This window comes from Nyctereutes procyonoides, unplaced genomic scaffold (assembly GCF_905146905.1).
Source record: "Nyctereutes procyonoides isolate TBG_1078 unplaced genomic scaffold, NYPRO_anot_genome, whole genome shotgun sequence".
NCBI lineage: Eukaryota > Metazoa > Chordata > Mammalia > Carnivora > Canidae > Nyctereutes > Nyctereutes procyonoides.
Genome location: NW_026575147.1, coordinates 9,802,477 through 9,829,241, shown reverse-complemented (window position 1 = coordinate 9,829,241; position 26,765 = coordinate 9,802,477). Strand labels below are relative to the sequence as shown.

At 54.3% G+C, this 26,765-nt stretch overlaps 2 protein-coding genes across 5 annotated transcripts in view; both read right to left on the bottom strand.

Moving 5' to 3' along the window:
- The window catches only part of SFXN5 (sideroflexin 5), a 122,221-nt gene extending 114,153 nt beyond the window's left edge, over positions 1-8,068 (bottom strand). Inside the window, exon 1 of one of the 2 annotated variants that reach the window (XM_055312684.1) lies at positions 7,900-8,068. In XM_055312684.1, coding sequence (XP_055168659.1) covers positions 7,900-8,001 — 102 coding nt within the window. In that variant the 5' untranslated portion in view covers positions 8,002-8,068. The remainder of the gene's footprint in view (positions 1-7,899) is intronic. The other variant, XM_055312683.1, reaches the window with a different exon arrangement.
- A 1,585-nt stretch (positions 8,069-9,653) lies between these two features.
- The window catches only part of RAB11FIP5 (RAB11 family interacting protein 5), a 38,186-nt gene continuing 21,074 nt past the window's right edge, over positions 9,654-26,765 (bottom strand). Inside the window, exons 2-6 of one of the 3 annotated variants that reach the window (XM_055312679.1) lie at positions 25,444-25,880; positions 24,630-25,329; positions 15,483-17,504; positions 12,058-12,247; positions 9,654-11,780 (exon numbers count right to left, since the gene is read on the bottom strand). In XM_055312679.1, the coding sequence (XP_055168654.1) occupies positions 11,577-11,780; positions 12,058-12,247; positions 15,483-17,504; positions 24,630-25,329; positions 25,444-25,880 (3,553 nt within the window). In that variant the 3' untranslated portion in view covers positions 9,654-11,576. The remainder of the gene's footprint in view (positions 11,781-12,057; positions 12,248-15,482; positions 17,505-24,629; positions 25,330-25,443; positions 25,881-26,765) is intronic. The other 2 variants (XM_055312680.1, XM_055312682.1) reach the window with 2 other exon arrangements.

Here is a 26,765-nt window from a genome sequence, read left to right as displayed (position 1 = left end):
ATTTAATTTAAAATACTATCTAATATATTACTTGATTACAAGATCCTGAAGGAGGTAGGCTTCTGGATGTTCTTTCCATATCCTCATGCTCTGTGGCTCCTAGTTTCCTGTCTCACACCTAGAAGGGGTCTCAGCAGCATACCTGCCACAAGAATGAATGAGTGGGCAGGTGAGCAGCCTGTGGCCTGAAGGCTGTCTAGAAGGGATGGAGCTTCCAAGGGAGAGACTAGGGATGGAAAGGCGCAACAGTATGGCAGTTAGTGGCCCAAGGAGGGAAGAGGAACAGCAGGGCCAGAGGTGAGCGCCTGGAAGGGGACCAGCCAGTGGGAAGCAACCTCTTGAAGATGGTCCAGGGGAGATGTCTAGCCTCTGATTGCCCTGTGGTCTGGCACTGTCTTCATCCCGTCCTAGCTCTGCTGGCCCCTTGCATCACTCTCCACCATGGCCACTGAGAGACGGTCCTGTGTCAAACACTTTGCTCCACAGACATCCTCACCTCTTTCTGAGCTGCACTCAGGATCCATCACAGTGAGCAAGTGTTCGAGAAGCCGGGTCCCTCAAGAAAAACAAAGAACTACGAAATACCATGATTAGAACTTAAATGAAGCATCAAAGGTGTGGCCCAGGGCCAAACTTACAGTCTGACAAAGTCACGTCTCCTGACTCACTGCAGTGAGGGAGGCCACACAGCAGAGGAACTGTGGGACGCATCACCAAACAAACGGAAAAATCGAGTCAGTATAGAATTCTGGGCAAAGATGGAGTAAAAATCAAAGGACATAGTGCTTTAAATAGGCTCAAAGCAAAGCAAAGCTTTGGGGAAAGAGATCCATCTAGGTCTGGACTGAGAAATGGACACAGGGTCTGGTTTCCTTAGAAACTATAAAATTGGAATGCCTGGGTGGCTCAGTGGTTGAGTATCTGCCTTCAGCTCAGGGCATGATCCCTGGGTCCCACATCAGGTTCCCTACAGGGAGTCTGCTTTTCCTTCTGCCTGTGTCCCTGCCTCTGTGTCTCTCACAAATAAATACATAAAATCTTTAAAAAAAAAAAAAAAAAAAGGAAACTATAAAATTAAGATAAATGTGGAATGTTGTGTCCAGAAACTGCCTATTTGAAGCACTGCCCTTGGGTTAATTCTCTTGAGTCCAAGTGACTTAGACACGCCTATCAAGAGGGGGATGTTTCATTCCTATTCATTATTTTAAACAGCAAAGTTGCTGGCAACCCTTAGTCTTGGAAAACGCAAATGCGCGGGGAGTAAGGAGGAGTGGTCACTCAAAGAAGTAAGTAACTGGGACACTTTACAGCTGCAGCAGGTCCTGGTGAGAACTGCTGATTCTTTGTAGAAGAATCAGACAGATGTCTGTCATTTCAGACTGAAAAATGGCAGAGAAGGGTCTCAGTCTCTCAGGATGAGTTCATTTTTATTTTCTTGAAAGTTTTCAGTGTCTGCTTTTTTTTTTCTCCCCTCCAAAATTCAGCTCCCATCTTTCTCCCTATCAATCAGTGGATGTTTTTCCCTAGCCTTCTTTACCAGACCAAGGAGTCAGCCAAGTGGTTCCTTCTCTTTCCCTTCACAAGAAAGGTGAATCAGCTCCTTCTCGGCGGGACCTGTGACATGAACTGCAGGCCTTGGGAGCAGCAGCTGAGGGCCAAGGCCTAAAGGAAACTGGCAGCCCTCCATATATACCTACCTATACCAGACGTTGAAGTCACAGCTCTTCCAGATCAGGAGTAAAATAGGCACTGAACCTATAGCCCAAATGCAAAAAGGCTGAGCCACCTCAGCAGTCTTTAGTCAGGCTGTGCAATGAAACACTGGGCAGCCCCAAAGGATTCAACTTCTATTGGCTGGGGTGGGTTCCAGGCATTGGTGTCCATTTAAAACACGCCCAAGTGATTCTAATGGTCAGCAGGGATTGAGAGTCACTGGACTAGAAGATGTTGACCCTATCTGTAGCACAAACCACCTCCAGGACCAGCCTGGGAGACAGTCACTCTCCAGCCTATAGGATGTAAATGATTAAGACACATAACTACCTGCAAGGCATCATCATTCTGGAACCTGAGTTCAGGCAAACTGTATAAGAAACCTCCTTCCCGCCTTCCAGTTCTCAGCCCTCACACAGCTCTCATCCTGGACATGAAGAGTGCACTTTCCTGTTCCAGCCAGATCCTCCCCCACAAGGAGCCCTGTGCAACCCACCTGCTCTGCAGCCTCAGTTCATTTCTGAGTCTCCCATGCACACACAAAGCACACTCACACCCACTGTCAGCCTAGCAGCTAAGTGACTCTCCCAAAGGAGCAAGGAAGTTGAAAAATAAAGCAAACCAAAAAATCCAACTTATTTCTGGGTAGACTAAAACACAAATGGAAAGGAGCACATGTATTTGCTCCCTGTCCTAGGACCCAGTTTGCCAAAAACGCTGTCTGGGCCCAAAGCAAGTTCAGAAGAGCAAATGAGCAGGAAAAGGAAAGGAGGAAGGAGAACACAGGTCACAGAGCTTCCTGAGGAGCTGTCCTATTGTCTTCTTCCCCTTCACTAGACAATATGGGGCAGTGGTTAAAAGCATGGACTGAGGGGTGCTTGGGTGGCTCAGTCGGTTCATTATCTAACTCTTGGTTTCGGCTCGGGTCGTGAACTCAGGGTGGTGAGGGTGGACTCTGCTTAAAATTCTCCCTCTCCTTCTGCCCCCCCTCCCTCTTTTTCTGTCTCTCAAATAAATAAATAAATCTTAAAAAAAAAAAAAAGGCATGGACTTTAAATTTATAGGAACAACAGGGGACAGAAGAACAAGTTAAATAATACCACAGAACTGCCATTAGCCATGTTCAGCATGAGAAAAGCTCTACAAGACGGACAACACAGTTTCTTCAACAAATAGAAAAAAAGAAAGAGACAGAGAAGGAGGACCAATACATGAGTCAAATATAATGTGTGGACTTCTGGGTTTCTGATTCAAACAAACCAATTATTTAAAAAATGGTATGACAATCATGGAAATGTGAATACTGCAAAGGACCAAATGTTTGTACTGCCCCCCACACACAGACACGCACAAAATCATATGTTGAATCTTTTTTTTAAATTTTTTTTATTTATTTATGATAGTCACAGAGAGAGAGAGAGAGAGAGAGAGAGAGAGAGGCAGAGACACAGGCAGAGGGAGAAGCAGGCTCCATGCACCGGGAGCCCGACGTGGAATTCAATCCTGGGTCTCCAGGATCACGCTCTGGGCCAAAGCCAGGAGCTAAACCGCTGCGCCACCCAGGGATCCCCCCATATGTTGAATCTTAACTTCCAATATGAGTGTAAGTGATGGTATAGGTGGTGGGGCCTTTGGGAAGTGCCCTCATGAATGGGATTAGTACCCTTATAAAAGAGACCCCAGAAAGATCTCTCCAACCTTTCTACCATGTGATGCTATAGCTAGAAGGTGCAGCTGATGAACTGGAAAGCCAGCTTTCTTTCTTTTTTTTTTTTTCTTTTTTAAGATTTTATTTATTTATTCATGAGAGACAGAGAGAGAGAGAGAGGCAGAGACACAGGCAGAGGGAGAAGCAGGCTCCATGCAGGGAGCCCAATGTGGGACTCGATCCCAGGACTCCAGGATCACACCTTGAGCTGAAGGCAGACGCTCAACCGCTGAGCCGCCCAGGTGTCCCAGAAAGCTGGCTTTCATCAGAGTTTGCCGGTACTTTGATCTTGAACTTCCAGGTTCCAGAATCGTGAAAAGTTGTTGGCTACCCCATCTAAGGTATTTGTTATAGCAGCCCAAATAGACAAAGACAAATTGTGACTGGTTTTAAAATAATTATTTTAGGTGTGTTAATCGCACTGTGCTTATGTTAAAATGAATTAAAAAAAAAAACAAAACCCTCTGATACCATGTGAGAAAGAAGGCATTTCACCTCTGTGATATTCTTCCTCTAAAACTCAATCTCAGTCTAACCATGAGGGACACTAGACAAACCCAAATTGAAAGATATTCTACAAAATGCCTGACCATTACTCCTCAAAACTGTCAACGAAAAGTCTGAGAAGCTGTCACATACCAGAGGAGGCTGAGACATGACAACTAAATGTAATGTGGGATCATGGATGGGATCCTGGAACAGAAAAAGAACATTAGCATAAAAAATAGTGAAATCCAGTAAAGTCTAGAAGTATAGTTAATAGCAATGTTCCAAAGTTGGTTTCTTAGTTTTGACAACTATACCAGGGTCATATGAAATGATAGTGTTCAGGGAAACAGGGTGAAAGTTATACAGGAATTCTGTTATCTTTTTGTCTTCCATAAATCTAAAATTATTCTAAAGTAAAAAAAATGTTTTTAAAAAAGTCCTTATTTCCTAAAGATACCTACAAGCAGGTACAACTAAATGATTGACTGTCTGGGCATTGCTTTGAAATAATTCATTGGTTGGAGGGCGTCTGGGTGGCTCAGTCAGTTAAGCAGCTGCCTTCGGCTCAGGTCATGATCTCAGTCCTGGAATAGAGCCCTGAGTGAGTTGGGCTGCCCGCTCAAGACTCCCTGCCCAGTAGGGAGCCTGCTTCTCCCTCTCCCTCTGCCCCTTCCCCCCCCCCCCCCGCTTGTGCGTGCTCTCTCTCCCTCTCAAGTAAATTAAATCTTTAAAAAAATAAAATAATTCATTCATTGGGATTGGGGGCATATAGATGAAATGAGGCTAGCCTCACAGTGGCAATTGTTGATGCTGTGACGAGTGGATCATTCTTTGATGACTGTCTCCACTTTTGAATGTCTGCAAACCTTAATAAAACAAAGATCCTGGAGCCAGAATGCCTAGAAAGTGAGTTAATCTGCCTGTGTGCTGCAGGTTCCTCACCTATCATATAATGGATAATTGTAACTGACTCATAGACTTGTTGTGAAAGTTCAATAAGTCAATATACCAAAAAGTTGGAACAATGTTTGGCTACTATCATCATCTTATGGAGGAAAAGATGGTCAGAGACCAAAGCCCAGCAAGGCAAGCCATCTTTCTCTACCCTCTGACACTACTCAACATCCTTTCTCCCCCAGCCCTCTTGCACAGAGATCCTTGAAGGATGGAAGAAAGGCCCTGGGGTGACACTAGGGGGGTAAGAAAAGACTTCTGCACCCAGGCTTGCAGAAAGCAATGAGACCAGTTGGGAACTGAGGGTGGTATCCCTGGAGTGGGCTCTGGGAATTGGACCCTGGATTATGAGCCATTCAGGGTTCTACTGGCTGAAAGCAGCTAGTATGGTGGAAAGGATGCTTCAGGGTGGGGGTGGGGGTCTGATTTCAGGAAAAAGAGGTCAGCTGGGGTGGGCCATGAGGGACTTTGGGGCCCCTTCAAAAGTGAGGTCTTTATCTCAGAAGCAGGGGAAGCCACTAGAGAGTTTTTAAGCGTGTGGTGGGGGTGGAGGGGAAGGAGTCACCTGATCAGACCTGCATTGTTGAGACTGCCAAGTAGAAGAAGGAGGCCTTGGAAGGGGCCCAGAGTGGAAGCAGGGAGACCTGTTAGGCTTCCACAGTGGCTCAGGACATAGATAGATAATGGGAGCTTGGTCTAGGATTCCAGCAGGGGAGACCAGTGAATTTGACAGCTGTTTTAAGAGACGAGAAGTCTGTGCCTCTGGTTGTATTTGGAGGGTGAGGAAGAGAAAGGGAAGTATGCAGGGACTCGCAAGTTTCTTGGGAGTCAACTGGGTGGCAGTTGGGCTGCATGCACAGCAGGGAGTGGTATGGGAGGAGCAGGGGGGGTGCCAGGAGCGGAGAGAAGTTCCTTAACATGGACAATCACCTCCACTGTGCTTTATGCAAGTCACTATGCTGGAGGAAGGTAGCTTCCAGAGCAAATACAACGAACACTTTTACTGCCCTCAAGAACAGTGTCAAAAAGAGATAGACCAACAATGGCTGAATGGAGTGATCTCAAATGTGTATTTATGGCTCTAGCAGTGATCACAGCAAAGGCCTCAGTCCAAAGCCACTGGGAAGTTCTTAACAACTGTGTGTTGTGTGACTGAATGCCCCAGAACAGGTACCAGAACAAAGACAACCCAGAAATCTTTATTCAGCACATGACCATGTGTCTAGCCCCACCTCGGGGTAAGATGGAGACAAGGAAGGGCAAGATCAGCTCCTTTTCTCAAAAGATGCACACCAGTGTTGAGGAGAACAAGTAACCACACATTAGTATTAGAGGAACACCGGACAGAGTGTCACTCAGGGTGCCCTAACAGGATCCCATTTGGAGTGGCCAAAGTGGGAAGCAGGAGAGAATCAGTGATCTCCCACCAGGGGTAACATACCACAGGAAAAAGGGAGTAAGCGTTTCCAGAGGAGGGGGCCAGCATGATCCTTGAAGAATGAGTAGAATGTGTGTGTGGAGGGCTGGGAAAGGGGGACAGCCGATGAAGGGTCGCCGGGGTCCAGGCAGAAGCATCCCTGACAGTCTGGCCCTAGGCGGCATCCTACACTGGCAGGTAGATGCCTGTCTCGCCTCGGACATCGACATGCTGTGATGGTTTTTTCTTTTCTTTTTTTTTAAAGGAATTAAAGTCCTGTTTTAAAAACAGTAAGGACATTCTCTCAGAAGGCTCGGGAAGCGGGGGCGGGGGCAGTTCCTTACTTATCAGCAAAGCTCGGTGCACCACTTTGCTGGAACCAGTCGCTCTCCCACACAACCACCGCCATCCAAAAAAAAAAAAAAAAGCAAACACGAAACACACACACAAAAAAACAAAAAACACCACACCGACCTTTGTACAATTTCTTTCTTCCTGCAAACTTCTTTCCGTCCACCTCCGCTGCCCCCCACCCAAGGCAAGCCCGCGTCGCGGCAGCCAAGCCTCTTTGCCCTCCTCCTCCTAAAGTCCGCTTCGTCGGCGCTGGAGGCGGTGGAGGCCGGAGGGCGAGAGGCTGCCCGAGGCGTGGGAACGGCCCCTCCGAGCCTTCGGTCCCGGCCGCACGTCCGGCCTGCGGGTTCGAGCCCCATCTCCGTGGCCCCGTCGGGGGGCCCCCGAATAAAAGGGCCACTGTCACCGCGGTCCGCAGACCGGCCGGGCCGGACGGAGCCGCGCGCTCGGCGGCGCCAGGACCCAGGTGCGGAGACCCGCGGGGAGGGGGAGGGGGGGAGGGGGAGGGGGCCGGGGCGGGCGCCCGGGCACGCGGACTCTCGCCACAGCCTGTGGCCCCCGAGGATGACACAGCGTTTCCTCCGCACCCCGCCTCTCCCCGCACATCCTCGTTCCATCCCCGCCGGGGCACCTGCCGACCAACTCGCTGCGTCAGCGAACCCCCGGCCGGAAGGGACAGGGGTCGCCGGCCGCGGGGTGCCCCTCGGCCGGGGGCCCTAAACCGTCGCGCACTGCGGACCCGGCGTGGGGTCGAGGGCTGGGAGCATGACCGCGGGGTGCGGGCGCTGCCCGGGGAGCTCCGCAGCGGCTCGCAAGAATGTCAGTCCCCACCCAGGGAAAGTTAGAAGGCATCTCTGTCACGCCAAGTCGTCCTCCGGGGCCGGAGCCGAACTTTCCGCCGCGAGCGGCGGGCCGCACAGCCCAAAGCGACCCTGCAGCAGCCGCTCGGACCCGGGCGCCCCCGATCCCCGGCAGCGACCCGCAGCGGCCAATCGCCGAGCGCCTCGGGCGGGCAAGGCTGGAGCGCGCGGGCGGCCGACGAGTGACGGCGCGGGCGGCCAATGGGGAGCCGCGGTGGGAGTCCTCGCCCCTCCTGCTCGCCAATGGGAGACGGAGGACGGCTGTAGCCAAGGTCCCCGAGGCAGTAGCTGCCGGCTCCCCGGTGGCCGCGGGTCAGAGACCCCAGGACTAAAGGGGGTTTTGGAGAGGAGTTTGCTCGCCCTCCCTGTGCCACCCGCCGACCCTCAGACCGTAGCCCGGTCCTCACCTGCTGGAAGCGGGGTTTGCCCAGCTGGAAAGGAGGTGCATCGGTCGAGGTGTTAGCGGCACTAGCCGCTGCCGCCGATGCTGTAGTCGCTGTATCCGCCATGGCCACTGACGCCTGCAATCTCCGGCCCTTTTAAAATGTCCCTCCTCGGCCCCCGCCACAGCTGCTTCTCCCGATTGGCCATAAGCAACCGCAGCGAGCCGGAGGCGCAAGGGCTTGTGGGGAGCGTAGTTTTCCTCGTCACGGCGCTTGGCAACCCTAGACTGCGGAGAGTTGCACCGACTCAGACCGGGTCTCGGTTCCCGCCGCCAGTTCTGCAGGGCTCGGCAGTATGGGAAGAGTGTGCGTGTACGACTCTAAGGTCGGGGCTTCCCCTCGCCGGCTACCTGCCCCTGGAAGCTTGGCCGCGGAGGGCATCTCTCCTGAAGCTCTAGCCCAGAAGAGCCCTACTCAAGCGGGTCCGACCCGGGCCCAGAGGGGTAGGGTCACTCCCGGAAGGCTTTCTGCAAGGACTTGCACTGCGGAATCCTCGTGCAGTTTCCTCGGTCGCTACCCTGCCCCTCCCCTTGTGCTCTCGGGCCACCTTGACCCTCAGTTCCAGGAGCGTGCTCCCCGCCCCTGACCCTTGAACATTCTGTACCCAGAAAACTCTAACTTTTTATCTTTGCCTGACTCTGGCTCTCCTGACCTCAGCCTAAACATTGCGTTTCCCGACCCGTTACCTTACTTCCACAAAACCCACTATATGCTCCTATAGTACCTGACACTTTTTTGCAGCCCGCACACTTACAGTCATTTATGGTTTTACATATGTGTTTCCATATGTGTGGGTATAAGGTCCATGGGACAGGAGGTGTGACCTTTTGATTTACTGCTAAGTACTCAGTGCCAAGCTTAGGAGGACTCGAAAACAAGGACTCAAATATTTATTGACTATGTGAGTTAAGCAGTGGGAGCTTCAAGAGCCTCCGCATGTTCCACTTCCTTTGTCTAACTAAGGAAGATACCTCCCCAGCTTAATTCCCAAGCAGGAAGAGAACTGGGAGTGGGGAGTCGGGTTCAGTAGTGTTTATTAAGCACTACAAGGACCTTAGGTAACAGAGGGTAACCCATATCACAGAGCAAGACACTAGCGAGGATAATGAATGCGCTTGTGCAGAACAATTTTGGTATATGTACTGCCGAAGCAAGCACTACACTTGTGCACACAGAGTAGAAGATTCCCAGCTGAATTACTTGGTCAGCAAGCCAGGCTGGGGGGAGGGGAGGGGAAACCGCCTATTTTACTGTCCAAGAGGTCAGTAGAAATAATTTTGACCTTAGGGAACCCTGTTTTAGGTCCTTCATCTCATGGTGAGGTACAGTGTTGGCCCATGCCTGCTCGTCTTTCCGGACAATGCATGATCTATAGAAGTCAGTTCCTCATCCGTCAACAAGAACTACCAGAAACAGACTATATTCCTAAAGCTGGAGAGAGGTGCTAAGAAGTCATGGGAAGCACATGCTCCCAACTAGACTAAGTGATCTCAGAATTAAGAACCAAGTCTTTTCCCCCCTATATTCCCCCACGGTACTCCATAAATGTGGGTATGTTGGCAAAGAAAAGACTGAATCCAGGCCACTGGGCAACACTGTGCTGCTGCCCTGGTGTTAAGACGGAGGTGGTGACATCCCCAAAACCCCATCACCGGCCTTCTCTCCCAGGGAAGCTTCCTTTCCTTCATTTATCGCAGCAGGAACACAAGAGAGTCACCGGCAGTATATGAACTTTTTATTCTTCATAAAGTGCTCAAAACATGAAGAACAAGCTCTTTATCAACAGGAGTTACAACCAGGAAGACAAACAGCAAAGCAGAATCATGCCTGCTCTCTGCCCACCCCACCTGCAAATCTCAAAGTTGTGGCCAGGAGCAGAGACAGCCAACCAGAATCTTGGGCTTCAACTCAAAGCCCTTCCAGAGACATCCTTGCCCCGGGCACTTTGGAGGCTCACAAAGACGAGCAGAAGATTGGGGTCAGGGCTGGTAATGAGTAGATCCCAAAAGAATATGTAGTGGAAGAGTGCTCCCCTTCCCCCAGAAGAGACACCTATGTGACCCCAAATGAACCCCCAGAAAGCATGACCCAAGACCTAGACACCTGTGGACACTTCCCTCAGCTTTGATGGGTAAATCTTAGGGTAGGTAACATAGGGGCTTTCCCCTCATGTGGGGGGCTGCTCTGCTTCATCCTGACAGAAGTAGTCACCCACAGAGCGTATCTCCTTCCAAGGCTTTCAGAGAGATCACAGAGGCCCTCTCAGGAAGAAGAGGCAGTCCTAGAGGGGCTGTCAGAAGCTTCTACCTCCTTGCTGGGCCAGAAGTATCCTCCTTCAGCACCTCCTCACCCCAAAACCTTTGCTAAAGCAGAGTACCCCAAGTCACTAAAGGTTCCCTTCAGATGCCATGGGAAGCCTGCCATGTTTTCTGCAAGCAAACCAGGGGCTGGGCCAAAGGACGGACACTTCATTTCAAGGTGCACTGCAGCCAAGCCAGGCAAGGCCATGGGGCAGAAGAGACAGGCTGGGAGAGCAGCTAGTGGATGACAGGAGCCCTTCTTAGTTGGGGCTGAGGGAGGAGGAAGAAGGTGGCAAGAAAGTTAAAGGAACAGTGGCAGCTTTGCCAGACCCTTAACAGAAATTAATTCAAGGGGAGGGGCACAGGGCACAGCAAGGCTGACCCATCCTCCTTTCCCATTTCTGGGCCCTGACAGATCTGGCCCCATGTGCTCAACAGGAAGGGAGGGGGCCACCAAGCAGAGGGAGAGGTCTACATCCAGAGGCTCTTGACCCCACCCACAAAAGGCACATTTTAATTGGTTTCCAAAAGTTCAAACCCTGCAGAATCAGAGTTTTGGCATCTGGACAGGCAACAAAAACAAAGGTGGAGGCTTGATCCCCAGCATAAGCACCCCGAAGCCCTGAGGCCCGTGGAGGGGCCCACAGCTTGGAGGTGTGCAAGGAGGTGCTCTCCCCACACTTGACCCAGCTCTCCATACATTCACACGTGACACTCATTGGGAAGATCAGAAAGAGGGGGTAGCCTGGAAGACACATCATCTCCCTCCATCCACACGGCACTCGCTCTGCAAACTGCTGGAAACACACATCATCAGGACACAGCAGACACAAGACCAGATCACATAGGCTCCTTGCTCTCATGGGAACAGACATGAGGCTCCCGTAACTGCAAAATGGGCAGCTTGGTTCCTACCACAGCCCCAGTAATCCCTCCAGGGGCTGGAGGCAGATGAGAATAAAGATTTAGCTTTGGATGAGATGACTGACCATTGTTGTGCGGTAATAAAGTGTGTCCCGGATGCCGCATCAAATTGCAGCACCCCCCTGTTCTGACTTGAGGGCTAAAGCCTTCGTTCCAATTCCCTGGAGCCCCCGAAACTAAGGGATACGAAAATAGGTAAGTGGGAGAGACCCAGGGCTCCCAAAGACACACACGTTGTACACGGAACCTGATGCTTCCAATCGGAGTCCAAAGGGTCCCCCTTCTGGCAACCCTCATGGAGGCAGGAGGGAGGGGAGCAAGTGATGACAACGGAGGACAGACAGCAGCCTGCCTAGGTAGAGTGAGTTCAGCGGGAGGGAGGGCACGCCAGCCCTGTTTGGGCAGGGATGAGGAGGGCTACTTGGGGGGGCCCGGGGGGATCTGCAGCAGTGTGGGTGAGGTCTCCATGATCCGCACCAGCAGCCGATCAATGTAGCTCTCCAGCTCCTGCACGTGCTCGTCCCGCTGGCTCAGCTCCCGCTCTCGCTGCAAGAGCAGGCTGATGAGCTCGTCGTGGGTCAGGTGGTAGTATTTGGCCGACTGGTCCAGCACACCTGAGTCCTGAGGCCAGGGATGAGAGTGAATAGGGCAGCCTCGGGCCCACCAGCCCACTCACACCCAGGCTTCACCCCTACAAGCCCCCCCCCACCCCCCAGAGCGGCCTCTGCCTCCAGTGCAAGATACAGCCTAGCTGGCTTCAGGGCTCTGGCATGGGTGACCAGGCCTGCTCTTCCCTCCACTCTGCCCAGCACCCCGCTCCTGCCCTCAGGGCGCCTGACCTCTCTCCACAGTACCACGTGTCTGGTCTGACACCCCCAGGCACTGGGCTGGGTCTCACCTTCAGCCTCTTAGTGTCCACAGTCTGGCCAACGTGGGGGGCTGGAGCCACCGGCTGAACGCTGCCAGATGTGACTGTCTTGAGCTTCTCCAGCCCACTGCTCAGAGCTGTGCTCAGACTGGAGCGGGACTGCTTCTTGTCTGGGCTGCCCTCCAGGGAGGTGGCACTGAGCGGCTTCACAGGGTGGGGGCTATGGAGACAGAAAGGAGATGCATGATGGGAAGGGGTAAGGCAGCACAACGAAACCATGGGGCCACATTCTCTGCCGGGCCAGCAGGTCTGCTGGACAGAAACCACCACTTGGTGGTGGCCGCCCTACATGGCCAAGGCCATGCACCCCTCCTCCTGCCTCACTGCTCTCCTCACTCACCCCACTGCCTCCCCCCTTATCCACTTTTCCTCAGAAGCCTGCTGGCCCACAGCCTTCCCTCCACCTACCGCCAGGCTTTACCAGGGCCACTTCTATACCACCCCTCCTTCTTCCATACTATAACCCTTCCCTGGGGGACTGACCAACCTCCCAGTTTCCCCATTCTCTCAGGACTGGGGATTTCCAGGCTATAGGACTGGTCCTCGACCAGCCATCCACCCTCAGCCATGTCCCATCTCCCCTTCCTCCTCACCCAGCCCCCCACCCCAAGCATGTAGACTCCATTCTGTCTCTAGAAGCTCTTACATTTCATTGATTCCTCAACCTATCAGAACAGGACATTGGACCTGCCAGCCCATCACAAGTGTTCCTGCTCAAGTCTGCCAACCCCTCAGCTCTCAACTTACTGAGCTTTCTTCGGAGCTGACACTTGGATCACTACTTCCTTTGGCCTGCTCTCCCTCATTCCTGCCCCCCCCCCAAGACTTCCATCTGGTTTTCTGACCTCTGATATTCTCTTTTCAGTCTTAACTGCTAGCCTGCCCTTGGATCCCTCCCTTCCCCTCCACAGCTCCCATCTCCAGCCTGTACCTCAGCCCTGAGCAGTAGGCTCATATAGAGTTGGAGGCTGGCTTGCTCCACTCTGGGTCCAGCTTGGGCACCTCACACTTGCTGCCACATTTGTCCTTTCCTGTGTCCCTCTCAGTAGGTGTGTGGCTCCAGCCAGACACGTGGGAACCCGTCTCATTCCCCCACCTCTGCTCCAGGGCTAAGAAACATCCAACCCTGTTGCCTCTCACCTTCCCTAGCATCATCCCCTTCTCTCCAAGCCAGTGCTAGCTAAACTTCTTTCAGCTGCAAGTGCTAACTCACCTCCTTGGAGGGAGTCTTGCCCACCTCCAACCACTCTGTTCTGCTGTGGCTTTGATGTCTCAGCCTCTCCAACACTTAAATGGCCTTTACTGGCTCCCTACCAGGTAAGAAAACATCGTCCTTAACAGCATCTGGTCTTGCCCTTTCCTTCTGGGCCTTTTCTCCTCCACACAGTGCAGCAAACCAGGAAATGTGCTCTTTCTCACTTTCAGGCTCTTACAAAAACTGTCCCTCTGCAGACCACTGGCCCTTCACCTGCTGGCCTGCTAACTCAAACATGACCGGCATGTTTCAAAGGGCGAGGCCACTTCCTCTAGGAAACTTCCCTGATTCCCCCATGCTGACTAAAGTGACCCCCCCCCCAGCACCCTGTGTCCATGACAGGTATGCAAACTGCAAGCATCAGGCCCCCGAATCAATTAATCTTTCCCCAAGAGATCTCTTAAAATCTATGCTTACTTCACAGAGGAGTTGAACCATTCAGAAATAGGAAGCAAAATGGCTTAGCCCAAGGCCCTGAACTCCACTGGAAGAGGGACAACCCAGGCCCAGAGAGGTCAGCTCTGCTACTCAGGGCCCTGGATTCAGTCTCACAGCTGGGAAGGGTGGCAGAGAGGCCAGGTAGGGGGCAGACAACAGGGAAAACAATATATCTCCCCCCACCTAAGAGTCTGCATTAGAGATGGGAGCTTAAAAGCTGCTCTAATGCTACCTATGTACTGTGCCTAGGGAGAGAAGGAGTAGCCAGGTGGCATAAAGAAACCCTGAACATCTCCTGGGCTCTCAACCTGATTGTCCCCAAACATTGGAGGGACTCTGGACCCCAAAGCTCTCAAGGACCCCATTTCCTCCTCTGAGAAATGGCAAGAGTTCTATTTGGCCCATCGACTTCATGATGGAAGGAACATGCCGAATTCAGACATGAAGCCAACTCTGAGGACAATAAACCTTCCCAAGGTAGTGAGTATAATTACAAGTGAGGCTGGAATACAGCAGGGCCAGCTAAGGACACTGTCATCACAGCAAGGAAGCTGTAACCACCTCCTCTCCCTCACCTCTGGGAACTGCTTCTCCACCCACCACTGGAGCAGCAGCCAAGGGGAGCCCAGATTCCTTCCCTCCCACTTCTCATATATCAGCATGGGCCCCTGGCCCAGCTCTTCATGGGTGCACTTCTGTCTTCTTCACTGGATTGGGAACTGTCCAGGCCTATCTCGGAGACAGTGTCTTTCATCTCTATCCGGTGCCTGACACTTAGTGGATGCGCAGTGAATTTGGACAACTAAATGTATAAGCCTACAGACCAGGAGCCTGTCCTGCTCCCCAAGACCCTCACCAGAAAAATCGGCCCCCTCTGTTCCTCCCACTTCTTCACACTGGGCTCCTAGGGTACTAGTGTCTTTCTGGACTTTGCTGCCCCTATAAGTCCCAAGTGACCTGTGTCTCCAGACTTCAGCTCTGGTCACCCCTCACCAGTCAACCCAGTGAGGTCATAGCCTCATAATTCTTCCCAAACAGACCAATGCCACGGTGATCACACAAGCATCCAGAGTCCACCTGGCACAGTCCTAAGCACACTGGGACCACCCCCTGAAAAGGCACAGACGCAAATCAATAAGGCACCCAATGGGGCTACAGACCCCTTCTTCTGGGGGTTGGGGCCCAATAGTTTCATTTTTCTTTTTCTTTTCTTTTCTTTCTCTAAGTAGCTCTTGGGCTTTGTCTCTGACCTCAGCATTGGTCCCTCCTCTGGCTCTCTGCCTTCCACAGCCCGCTGCCCTGGGCCTGCTGTAGATGATGTGGCCCCCATGTAACAAGTGTCACTGCCCCCAGCACGCAGCTCCCCTTGCAGCTGAGTGTCTGAGCTCTTATCCTCCTTCCCTTGCCAGCCCGCACTGGCTCAGCCCACTCCATTCCTCACTCCCTGCACCTCACCCACATCCTCCTCCAAACCCCTGGTTGGTGGGGTACTCTGCTTGTCTGAGGACCCAAAGAGCAGTTTCAGAGCTGGTGCCACAGAAAGGCTCCTTTCTTCAAAGCCTCACCTCTCCTGCCTCAGGGTAAAGGAGCCCTTCATCTGCTCCTGGACATGCTGAGGCTGAAATGTGAACCTCAGCCCCTGGGCTGCTTTGCCCCCTCCTCCCATCTCCTCTGGAAGAGTATTCTCAGGGTGATAGCTCACCTGGCACTGGACTGTGGCTCCTCAGCTAGTCGTGTCTCCAAGGGCAGAAGCACAAGCGGGGAGGCTGGGATAGTTGCAGCGTGGTCCTCCCCAAGTGGGGCAGGGGAGCCCCCAGGGGAGGAGGCTGGCTCCCCAAGGGTTGGGGAGGAAGAAGTTAGAGGCCGAGCTCCAGGCAGAGGAGAGCATGGAGGGCTGGGCCCCCCATGGCAGTGGCTGGCCCAGGGTGGCAGAGGGGGTGGGGGAAAAGCAGGCTCTGGGGGGGTGGGCAGCTCTTCTGGACCAGAGACGATGGAAGAGTCCCTGGACCCTGGAGGGGATGTGAATGGGAGACTGGGGGGGTCTTGGCTCCTTTGAGACAAGAAGGGGTTCAAAGCATCCTCCTCTGAGGTGCAGAGGCCAGTGTGTTGGGAGCTACCTGGCAGAGACTCAAGCCCCTCTCCTACTGGTCCCTGGATCTGGGCGTCAGGACCCTCAGGGCTTTCTCCTTTCTCCAGAGCCCCCCAGATCTGCTGCCTCTGAGGAGCCAAGATCTTTGAGTAACCGGGTCTGGGGGTGGGACCTTCAGGGCAGCCAGTGGGCAGGGATAAGGAGGGCCCAGACACAGGAGGGCTGATACCCTCCACTACATCTTCCAGGCCTGGACCCCCCAACAGGGTTCCAGAAGAATGGCTGTCAGACTCTGACCCAGGTGTCTCACCCTCCTCCTCGGCCTCCTGTGGACCAGCAACCAGTGTACTTGGAAGGTCGTCTTCTCCTCCTCTATCTGCCCCCCTGCTTCTCAGCCCCCCTGCAACTGCCACCACTGCCGCTGCCTCGTCCTCCTCCTTCTCCTGGGAATCTGAGGGTGTGAAGAGGCGTGGTGGCTTGGGAGGTGGCCTGCTGGGTTGCGGTCCCTGGTCGGACACCTGCTCTGGTTTGGACTTTGCATCAGGCTCCAGCTCCAGCTCCGGCTCCAGCTCCGGCTCCAGCTTCAGTGGGGGAGGCCCCTCATTCCCCCTGGGGCTCACAGGTTCTGGTGACTCTGGCTGCATCTGGGGAGGAGGCAGCTCATCGGACTCTCCCCGCAGGACCAGTGAGGACATCTCAGCTGCAGGAGAAATGGTGACCACATCCCAAGGCCACGAATCCTCGACTGTGTTGAGCTCATGCAAAAGTTGGCCTTCACCTTGGGAGGCCTCTTCCTGGCCCTCAGGGGTGTCATCTGTGCCAGGCAGCCTTTCCCACACATTGATCACTTCTGGGGAGCTAAACAGAGACGTCGCGCTGTCTGCTGGACTCTGCCCTGCTTCCCCTCCTGGGGCCGGCGGCTCCCTGTCTGCTTCAGAGTCTGAGGCTCTCAGGTGCCGCTGGGCTGACGTAGAGGGCAGAACGGGCCCTACAGACTCGAGGGGCCCTGGGTCAGCCACACTGGAGCTCTGGTGGTCCAGTCCCAAGTCCAAAGGCATCCTGGGCTCCAGTCGCACACTGCTCCCACCTCTTCCTCCTCCCCCAGGGTCCCCCCGGGGCTCAGATGCCTTCACTGTCATGACCCCACGGCCTTGCTCTTGCAGCCCAGTCACCTCCAGCCCCACTCCTCCTGCAGGGGCCAGGATCTTGCTCCTGGCCTCTGGACGCAGCCTGCTGGCAGCAAAGACGTTGAAGGTGTCTTCCCACTCAGGCGGGGCTTTCCCAGGGGAGGCCAGGGGGGTGGGGCTGGCCCTGGAGGCACTGGGGAGAGAGGGAGCAGGTGAAGGAGAGTTTAGTGCTATGTCAGCTAGGAGTTCCTCGAAGAAAGGGTTGCTCTGCATGGAGGTGAGGAACGGGTTGGTGAGACCCAAGAATCCAGATGGGGTAGCTTCGGGGGCGGCGGCAGAGGCAGCAGCAGCAGTGGCAGCAGCGGGGGAGGCGGCTGCAAAAAGGTTAGTGCTTAGCATGGGAGCAGCGGTGGGAGCAGGAGTGGGGAGGACCGGAGCACAGGGGGAGCAGGGGAGGTGGTGAGGAAGAGCAGCTGGGTCAGGTTCTACCTGAGGAGACACGTCCAGGCTGTGGAGGGAGACAAAACCATGAGCCTCCTGGTTAATGCCAAGACTGGAAACGCCCCTGCTGAACACCACGCACCTGCCAACCACCACCCCCACCCCTGCCTTGGCAGAGCTACCACATGCCACACCCACACAGGCTGGGCTCAGGCATGTGAGCCAAAGGACAAAGGGAAGACCCCAACATGTAATATAATGAGGTGCTGCCGAAGGAGAAAGATGCTGGCCAGAGCTCATTTCATCCCATCTGCAGCCAGGATCCCAGCCTCAACCAAGTGCTCTTCCACTGACCCATAGAACTGAAGATTGGACTCAACACCAGACTTATGCCCACAGAACTAATCAGAAAGTGCCTTATATCCCTTTAAGGACTGAGAGAGGAAAGAAATACTAGCTGTTTGGAGGGGATAAAGAGACCAGAGAAAGGCCAGGCCTAGAGATCCCGCTGGACAAATCCAGTGCTAATCGAACCCAGCAGGGCCCCTGGAATTCCGACTGCTGGAACAGATGGGTTCTGCTGGCCTACTGATGATGCAGGCATCAGACATGATAAGATGTCAATTAAAAAGAACCCGCCTTTCTCATTTCTTGGAAGGGGTACCATAACCTGCAGAGGATATCTACTGTCAGGCGTCCACATGGCCCAGCACCCCACAAAGGGTACCCTTCACCAAGGGACCAGCCTTGAAGTCAGCGCTGCTTGGGAGATGAAGGCTGGTATCTGGCAGAAGCAGCAACTCTGAATGTCACCAGGGGCCTCCTGGGTGCCCCCCCACAGAGGGACCGCCGGTTCCCCTGGGAAATCCATCCCATGGCAGTGGACCTATACCCTCACAGACACTAGAGAACACTGGTTAGCCTTCAGGACCCCTCCAGGGTCCTCTCCAGGAGGGAGCATCCCCTGCACTTGCACTTCACCTTTCACCTATGGTGCACAGCTGACTTGAGGGGTGTGAGCAGGAGCAGACTCTGAAACTAGAGCTCTTGGCTTCCCCTGGACAATCCCAGGAGACAGTGCAGGTAAGGGGGGCCCCACTTCCCAGTTTTAGCATTCTGACAGTGATTTGCAGCTGCCTTGCAGCTGGGCCCACCTGTCAGGCCCAGACCTGGGTGGCCTCGCCTACTGCCTGCTTCTTATCTTCCAGCCCCCACTCTAAGGCCCAAGACCTCCATTCCATGATCCCTGTCCAGGTGAAAATGCTGCAGGACTCCTATGCCTCCGTCTTCTCCACTCAAGCTGCTGCTTTTCTCATGGGGGAAACAGAGGGCAAGCCTGGGGGTAACAGAAGCCAGGCTTTACCAGCCAGCCCATAAAGAATGCAGGTTGGGGTTGGAAGGGCATCTCTAGAAGGAGGCCAGGAAGTCTGGAGCTCACCAGGATTCTTCTGGGAACCAGGGCCCAAATAGAGCAGGCCACACACAGAGCTGGGCAGAGGCAGGGCCAGCTTGTCTACAAACACCAGGGGAGAGGGGGTGGGGGCAGGTAACAGGAAGGAGTCTAGTTCAACCAGCAGCAAAGGTGGCCTTCCCAAGATAGTCTGTGCATCTGTGATCTCAGCCTCACAGGTAGGGCACAACCAGGTTCCAGACCCTGGGACCCTGGGTTTCTCTTAAGAATCCAACTTCCAGAGACCCTCCTGACTCTTTTGCCCTATAACTCCCCATCCCAGGGTGACACCTCAGCCTCATACTACCACCTAGAGATTGGGGGGGGGGGGTGAGGTAAGAGAGTCCCATTGACTCCCACCCCACCAGGCTTCCCAGCACAGCTCTGCCTCTGTGGTCCTGACATGGCAAAGATACTGAAAAAGGGCAAATCCTGGGCCCAGAGTCCCAACCCCACAAATGTCCCATCTCCCTTTGCTCCGAGTAGGGCCACAGACAAACCCAGGCATCGGTGCTGACTTCAGGGACCACGGAGAGCCACCCGCCATGTGGGTCCTGGCCCTGCTGCCATTCTGCCCCCCACTCCCCCATATACACTGGAGCACCCATAGCAGACACAGCCCAGACCTGCCAGCAGGACCCAGCCCCCAGAAACTGGGCTACTCTAAGCCACCTCTCTCCAGTCCCCTTCATGACAAGTGGCCAGAGGAGTGTGAAGGGAGAGGGCTCCATCAACACTAAATGGCACCTAGTTTAGCTCTGCACACTGCTCCCTCCACCCCCAGCCTTGGCCTGGCTCTACTCACCCTTGAGGTCCTACAATGATCTGGCTAGCAGTCGGAACTGCAAGGCAAGAGACCTGCAGGGAAGTAGGCTGGGAGCCCCAGGCAAAGCTAGCACTCTCCCTTCCACGGGCTCCCCAGAGGTACACACAAACCCGTTGGTATGGAACCAGCGAAGGGCTTTCCCTAGAGGAAGGGACTCCAGGTGCCAGGCCCAGTAGATTCCCAAGAGAGCATCCTGTCCATCCCTCCTACCCAGTAACACCCCCCCCCACCCCTGCCGCCGCCGCCCAACATCTCCCTTGCCTTGCTCTACGCCAGGTACACACTCTGAACGTTCTTACTTTGAAACGTCCCCTCCCTGCCCTCCATCTGGCACGGGTCAGAGACACTTTCCTATGTGTGGTTGTCTCTGCATGTTATGCTCTGAGGGCAGCACCCATTGTGGCAGCCCAGCACAGCACCATCCCCGCACCATGCAGAGAAGAAAAACTTCAATGGGTACTGACTTGTCTTCTCCTTTAGGAACAAAGTGGGGGTATGAAATCAGAAGTCCAAATGTCTCTGCCCCCGCAACCTGAGGGAATAAAACTTTGGGGCCTGCGGGAACCTGTCCCTTAATGCAGGAAGCACCTGTTCTCTCTTGACGGCCCCCTTTGCTTCAACACTGCCGTTGCTGGGCAACTTACTACATCACTGGGTGGCCTCTGTGGCTGGAGGCCAGGGTTCACTGGTGGTCAGCTCTTCCTTAGGCTCACATGAGCAGTGTGTCCTTGTTATTTCCACGCACTGGTCCCAAAGGCAGCAGGTGGGTCTGCAAAGGCTCTCCACCAGACAGTCCCTCAAGATGCCCAAGCCAGCCTTGGAGGCATATGTCCCCAGCCCACATGCCCTTCAGCCATCCCTCCTAAGGCATGGTCTGGTCTCCTGCTGCCCTCCTGAAATGTGCCTGACACCCAGGAAAGGTTTCCAAGAGGCTGGACATATCCTCCCCCATCATCTGAGCACAAAGAGGTGACAGATGCCCAGGAAGCTCTAAGTAGGGACACCACATCTTTTATCTTCCATACCAGGACATTTTTAATATAGTACAAGAGCAACATTAACTGTGCCAGGAAAGCACGAACAGGATGATGACCACACTAACTCGAGGCCATTGGTCACATATCATGTCCCTCATTTACCCCACTGGGAATGCGACCAAGACTGAGCTTTCAGCAGCCACTGAACACTCCAGGCTCATCAGGACCTCAATGTCACCACTTCTGGTGAGGGGCTGGGACAGATGCACAGACCACCAAAGGCCACCACGAGACACCTGCTCCCATGTTGTACCACATTTACTCCAATTAAAAAACATTTGCATCCAACACTTGATCCCCTCCTGTACACAGGGTTTTATGGTTAGTGTAAAGAGGACAGGGCAGGTGGGCTCTGGTGGCCTGCCCACAGGGAGCTTATACTCTGAAAGAGTCAGAGCGGGACAGACACAAAGACAACCCTGTTTGGCTCTGGTGAGTTTATCACGGTTGGTCATGACAGTCCTCAAACACACGGTAAGTGGCTGGTGCCGCAGCTCAGAATGCATGGCTCACGGCAGGGGCCCATGAGCAGGGCTGAGTCCCTTGGCCCAGATCTTAGTCTCAACTACAGCACCCCCTGTCCCGCCCAGGCACACGCAGCCATGGGATTCAGCCAGCAAGGACCAAGTCAGGACGAAAATGAGAGCCATCTTTTCAGTGCCTTATACTCCCGTTCTTTCTCTTCCAACCACTGACCGCTCCTAAAGCAGCAGCTTTTTTCTGGATACTGTGCACCCAACACATGATAGCTTCAGGCCTCTCCATGGGGCACCAGTGCCATGTGGGAGCACTAGAGGGCGCCGCTGCCCTTTCCAGTGAGGAACACCCAGCAATCCCCAATGCAGCCCGGGGGGCACAGGCACACGAGCCCCTGGGCCTGTGCACAGACCCTGGAGCCCCAGCAGGGAGATGCAGCTATCTTCACTCACTCCAGTTTCCTGATGTCAATGAACTCATCTCTCATTCTCTCCTCAAAAGCCCAGAGCAAACCTCCCAGGCAAGTACCAATAGTCGTTTCTTCCAGGCCACCTTCCCAGCTCTGTGAAGGCCCAGGGCCAGGGTGATGCAGACGGACTCAATGCCCAGGCCTCACACCTGTTCAGGTCAGCCCCCTATACCCAAAGAACCTTGCCCTTGCAGCCTACGCCCTCAAATGAGCCCCAGGGAAGGCAGGAATCCCTGGATGCTCTCCATCCTGCTGAGGACAAGCTCAGAATTCCAGAAGGCAAAAACCTCAGCTTCCTTATGTCCATCAGTGACCCAACTTCTCTGGACTCTGAAGGGTGAATGGGAGACATGGAGACACAGGAGAAGGAAAACAGAGGCTATAAGCAGGAGTAATAACAACCCCAACATCACTTAAAGTCATGGCCTACAGGAGTCTAAGCCCAAAGCCTGGGCATGCACATAGAAATGACCTCACAAGGGGCGGGGGGGGGGGGGTTGAGATGATCCAAAGACAACAGTGCTGGGCCCGTGGTCTGTGTTCCATCTGACTCAGGCCTCCAGCTCCACCCAGAAGATGCCACCTCCCTCCATACTACCACCCACAAATATCTCTAAGTTGTCACAGGGCTACAGGCTCAGCCTGGGCTTCTGAGACGGGCCCATCCCCTTCTTCCCCATCTTCCCTCAGCTGCAGGTGGCCAGCAGTTGCCCTGAGGTCTGGTGAGCAGTGGCCGGGCAGCAGGGACAGAAGCGATGTTCCCAGCAGGGGAGGCAAAGGGCGTCATCACCCAGAGACTGATTCACCGCACCTACCCATTTGTGAGGTGTACGGGGGGGGGGCTGCCAGGTGGCCAGGCCTGAACCCAGAAAGGTCTGCCATTTCTCTCCCTGCCCCTCTCAGTGGACTTGAATTTCACAAGGAAAGAGAAGAACCAGGACTACAGGAGTCTTCTCCCCTCTGCTGGGGAATGGCTATAGGAGCCTCTCTCGACCCTTCCCCGTGGTGCCCAGCCTTCGCTCCCCACCTCCGGCCCATGGACTCATCAGCAGGGAAGGGGCAGACTCACTGAGAGCAGAAACAGCTGCCCCACCACAATGGCTGTGGCTGCCACGATGCTACCTGTCCAGGGCCAGCTCCAGGCCCTTGGGAAGCACGGACATTGGCTCCTAGGACCTACGCCTGGTGGCCCTCCCTCAACCTGCTGGATAGTGCAGCAGCCTCCCATGGTCAGAGTTAGGAGAAGACAAAGAGCCGGGGTGGGGGTCAGGGCTGGGATACTGAGATTTGTTCATCTGAATGAACTAATGTGTATTTCTCATATGTATATGGGTCTTCATCCACAGTTTCTGGCTCATAGCTCCAAAAACCCTTGGAATTTCCCAAACAGTAAGAGTATCTGTTAATATTTGGTCTCTTATCCTCATTTCTTGAAATGCTTCAGAGCCAGAAAAGTGAAATGGGCACTTTGTCATTCATAACAAGCCCCTTTCCAGCACAACTGGGTTTGTGTTGATGAGGTGGCTTTTACAAAACCCCTAAGGACCCCAGTGAACAGAGGGTGGAATCTTCAGTCCCACCCTGATTTCTGTGGAGGAGACAGGCTGGAAGTCAAACTGACCACCAATGGCCCATGATTTAATCACTTGTACCTATGTGATGAAGTCTCCATAAAAATGCCAAAGGATGGGGTTTGGGAGCTTCGGGGTTAAAAAACAGGCAGAGATGCAGAGGGAGTAGCATGTTCAGAGAGGTCATGGAAGCCCTATGCCCTTGCCCCAGACCTGGTCCTGTGCATCTCTTCCATCAGGCTGTTCCTCAGTTACATCCTTTTATAATAAACCAGTATAAGCAAAATGTTTCCAAGCTCTGTGAGTCAATGAATCAAACTCAAGGAAGGAGCGGGGGGTGGTCCCTGGAACCTCTGATCCATATAGCTGGTTGGTCAGTAGCACAGTCAACAACCTGGACTCTCAACAGGCATCTGACTTGACTAGTGGCGGTGGAGGTGAGGAGGGCCAATCCTGTAGCCCCGAGTCTATGTGGACTCTGATGCTGTCTCCAGGTCAACAATGTCAGAATTGAGTTGAATTGTAGGACATCCAGCTAGTGTCAGAGAATCTCTTGGGTGTGTGAGAAAGCAGTCCCCACACTGGAACTGGGTGCAGAATCCTAATCCTAATTATTATCAGAACCCTCTTGAGAGCTCTGCCATGGCCTGAGCTCAAGGACTCCTGTACCCCTTTCGTGGGTGGGACTCAGCACATTCAGAACAGAGCAGCTGTCATGAGCACTTGCCATACCCGAAGAGCAAGAAATAACAAAGAGGACCAGAGCCCCAACAGTGTCCAAGGACAGAAGGCCGGTCATAGATTTCAAGGGAGTTATACATAGCCCCTTGCCGGGTAGGGGTGAGTGTATGAAAGGAGAGGTGGGAGCATCAGTGACTTGTCTGCCATCTCTCAGGGGAAAGAGGTCACAGAGCCAGCTGGGGTGGGGTGGAGGATCGGAGGTACAGGCCCCATCTCCACCTGCCAAGGCTTCCTGACCTTGAGGCCAGAGGGCAAGAGGTATAGGCTGGGAAGCAAATAATTCACACAAAAAATGGCCTTCCCTGCTTTTCTCCCCTTTCTCCCCCTCCCTCAGGGGGTAGGCATGGCAACTCACGAAGGGAGACCCAGGAGAAGGAGACTAGACACCACAATCCACAGGGCCCCCAGAGCTCTGTGCCCCTGCAACTTACCTGTGTCCATGTGCCAACAACGAGCCTTGGCTTAGGGAAATGGTAACCCCCACCATTCAACCATGCAAAGCCAGAGCCCCAGCAGCCTGCCCAAGGGCCCCAACTGCTCCATCCTCCCTGCCCCAGGATCCAGGCTGCAATACCCCAGCATCCACCCCAAGGAGCAAAGCTGGTTTTGCCAAGGACATACCTAGGTTTCTGAGTTGGTTCTTTGGCTTCTCTTAAGCCAAACCAGCTACTCTTGGCCTTTTCCTCCCCGCCAGATGAATGATGGGGGGAGGCCCCCTGGGTGGGACCTCCCTTCTCCCCCAGAGAGCCACGGCGCCCCAACTCGCTCCGACTCAGCCCCTGGTGGTGATGGTGGAAGAGGCCCATCCGGGGCTTCCGCTCCTCCTTCCGGGCTCCCTCCTTCTCAGCCACAGACTCAGAGGAAGCCACCAAGGGTGTAGCAACCTGCACTGGCTTTCCCTCTGGGAGCCGGGCCCCCTCCTCCTCTCCAGAGTGGCTGGTACCAGTAGCCAACACTTTGGCCTGAGAGCTTAGCTCCTCCTGTCCAGGCAGCATCTCTGAGCTGCTGGTGCTGCGGCTGCCTCTGCCCCCGGAGTCATCGGTGGGCCGAGACCCCTCCTCAGCAGGCCGGAAAGACACGCTGTGCAGGGAGCTGGAGGGTGGAAATGGGCCCGAGATGGAGCTGCGGTGCCGCAGGGGGGCCTGGGGCTCCTCATTGTAAATGTGGCTCCCATTGACGCAGAGCGAGGAGCGGGAGGCAGCGTCTAGGTGGCCCTGGAGGTCCAGAAGGGATCGGGGTGGAGCCGCTCGCATCTGGCTGGCCTCATCACTGTAGGTCCTTTTGTGGGTGAGCAGCTTAGGGGACTGGGTGGAGTCCCTGCCTGAAAAGGAAGCACCCATGGAGTTAGTAGCAGGAAGAGTAGCCCGTATGCTGGCCCGCGCCTTCCCCGCCACCCTCCTCTGCCCCCCAAGCAGCAGGGCCCTCCCCCACTCACCCCCTTCAGTGGACAGCCAGCTGCTGCGGCTGGGCGAGTGGGTGAGGAGCTCGGTGCCCGGGCCCTGGTAGGCCAGGCTCCCACTGGCGGAGGACAGGGTGCTGTCTGAGCCCAGCGAGGTGTTAGACTGCGTAAGGGAGGACTTTCGCAGCTTGTTGCGGAGGAAGAAGCCTTTGGCTTTGCCCATCTTGCCCAGGCTCCCTAGCTCGGGATCCTCTAGGGCACTGCTCGGGAGGATGGCGGAGGCAGATTCCAGATCAAACTTCTTCTTGCCCTTCATCTTGTCCTTGATCTTGCTGAAAGGGGACCGTGGCTTGTCCTTCATGGACAGGTCAAACATGCTGGCGCTCAAATTGTTGCGAGTGAACTGGATTGTGACTTGGATCTCCCCACGTTCCTTCTCCTTCTTGCCTGCCTTGGAGTGCAGCTTGTACCACCTGCGAGAAGGGGGGCAGGGTGGAGCTCCAGTCACAGGCACAGGGAGTCCCCCTCTACTGCTGCCAGAAACCTCACAAAGCTTCTCCCCACAGGCTCCTACCCTGACACACAAGCCCAACCTTCTGAGCCACAGGCATAGCTGAGCAACTATCTACAACTTTTCCATGATGGAGAAAACCACATCCTGAGTGGGGGATCTCTTTAGCGCTACTGGGCAGGGCAGTAGTTACCACTCCATGCCACCCTCTCACCCCCCTTCCCTGGAGCTCAGAGATCTCCCCTCTGCCACTCCCCACTACATCTGAAACCCTGAGGCCCAAAGAGGTAAGGCTGAGCATGGAAGGGGCTCTGAACCCTCCAGGCCCCTGGGATAGACAGACCTACCCACATTTCTCCCTGTTTACATCATCTCCTCTGGCTAGTCCCAGACAAAGCTCTGCTCTGAGCCTCCGGCGAGCCCAGGAAAGAACAGCTCATCCAGAGGCCCAAAGCCAGGAACACTAGTACACATACACACACACCTCACTCACTCACTGACTCATCCAACCCCCCCCGCCCCCCCCCCCCCAAAAAACACCTATGCAAGATGGAAGAGCAGACAACAGCATTCAGGGGCCTCAAGCAAGAGACCCAGGGAAGGGCAAGAGTGTTCACATCTGCTGAGCATCTCCTGTGTGTCACGATGGACTACAAGGGTTTTCACGTCATTCCTATTCACACTTTACAACAAGCCCGGAGGGTCAGAGCCTGATTTTATACAACAGGAGGTCAAGGCTCAGAGTAAAGTAACTCCTCCAAGAACAAGCAGCCAGAAAGGAGAGAGGAGACTGAGAGCCAGTTCTCATCAGTCCAAAGGCCATGTTCTTCCTGCTACATGCTCCTAG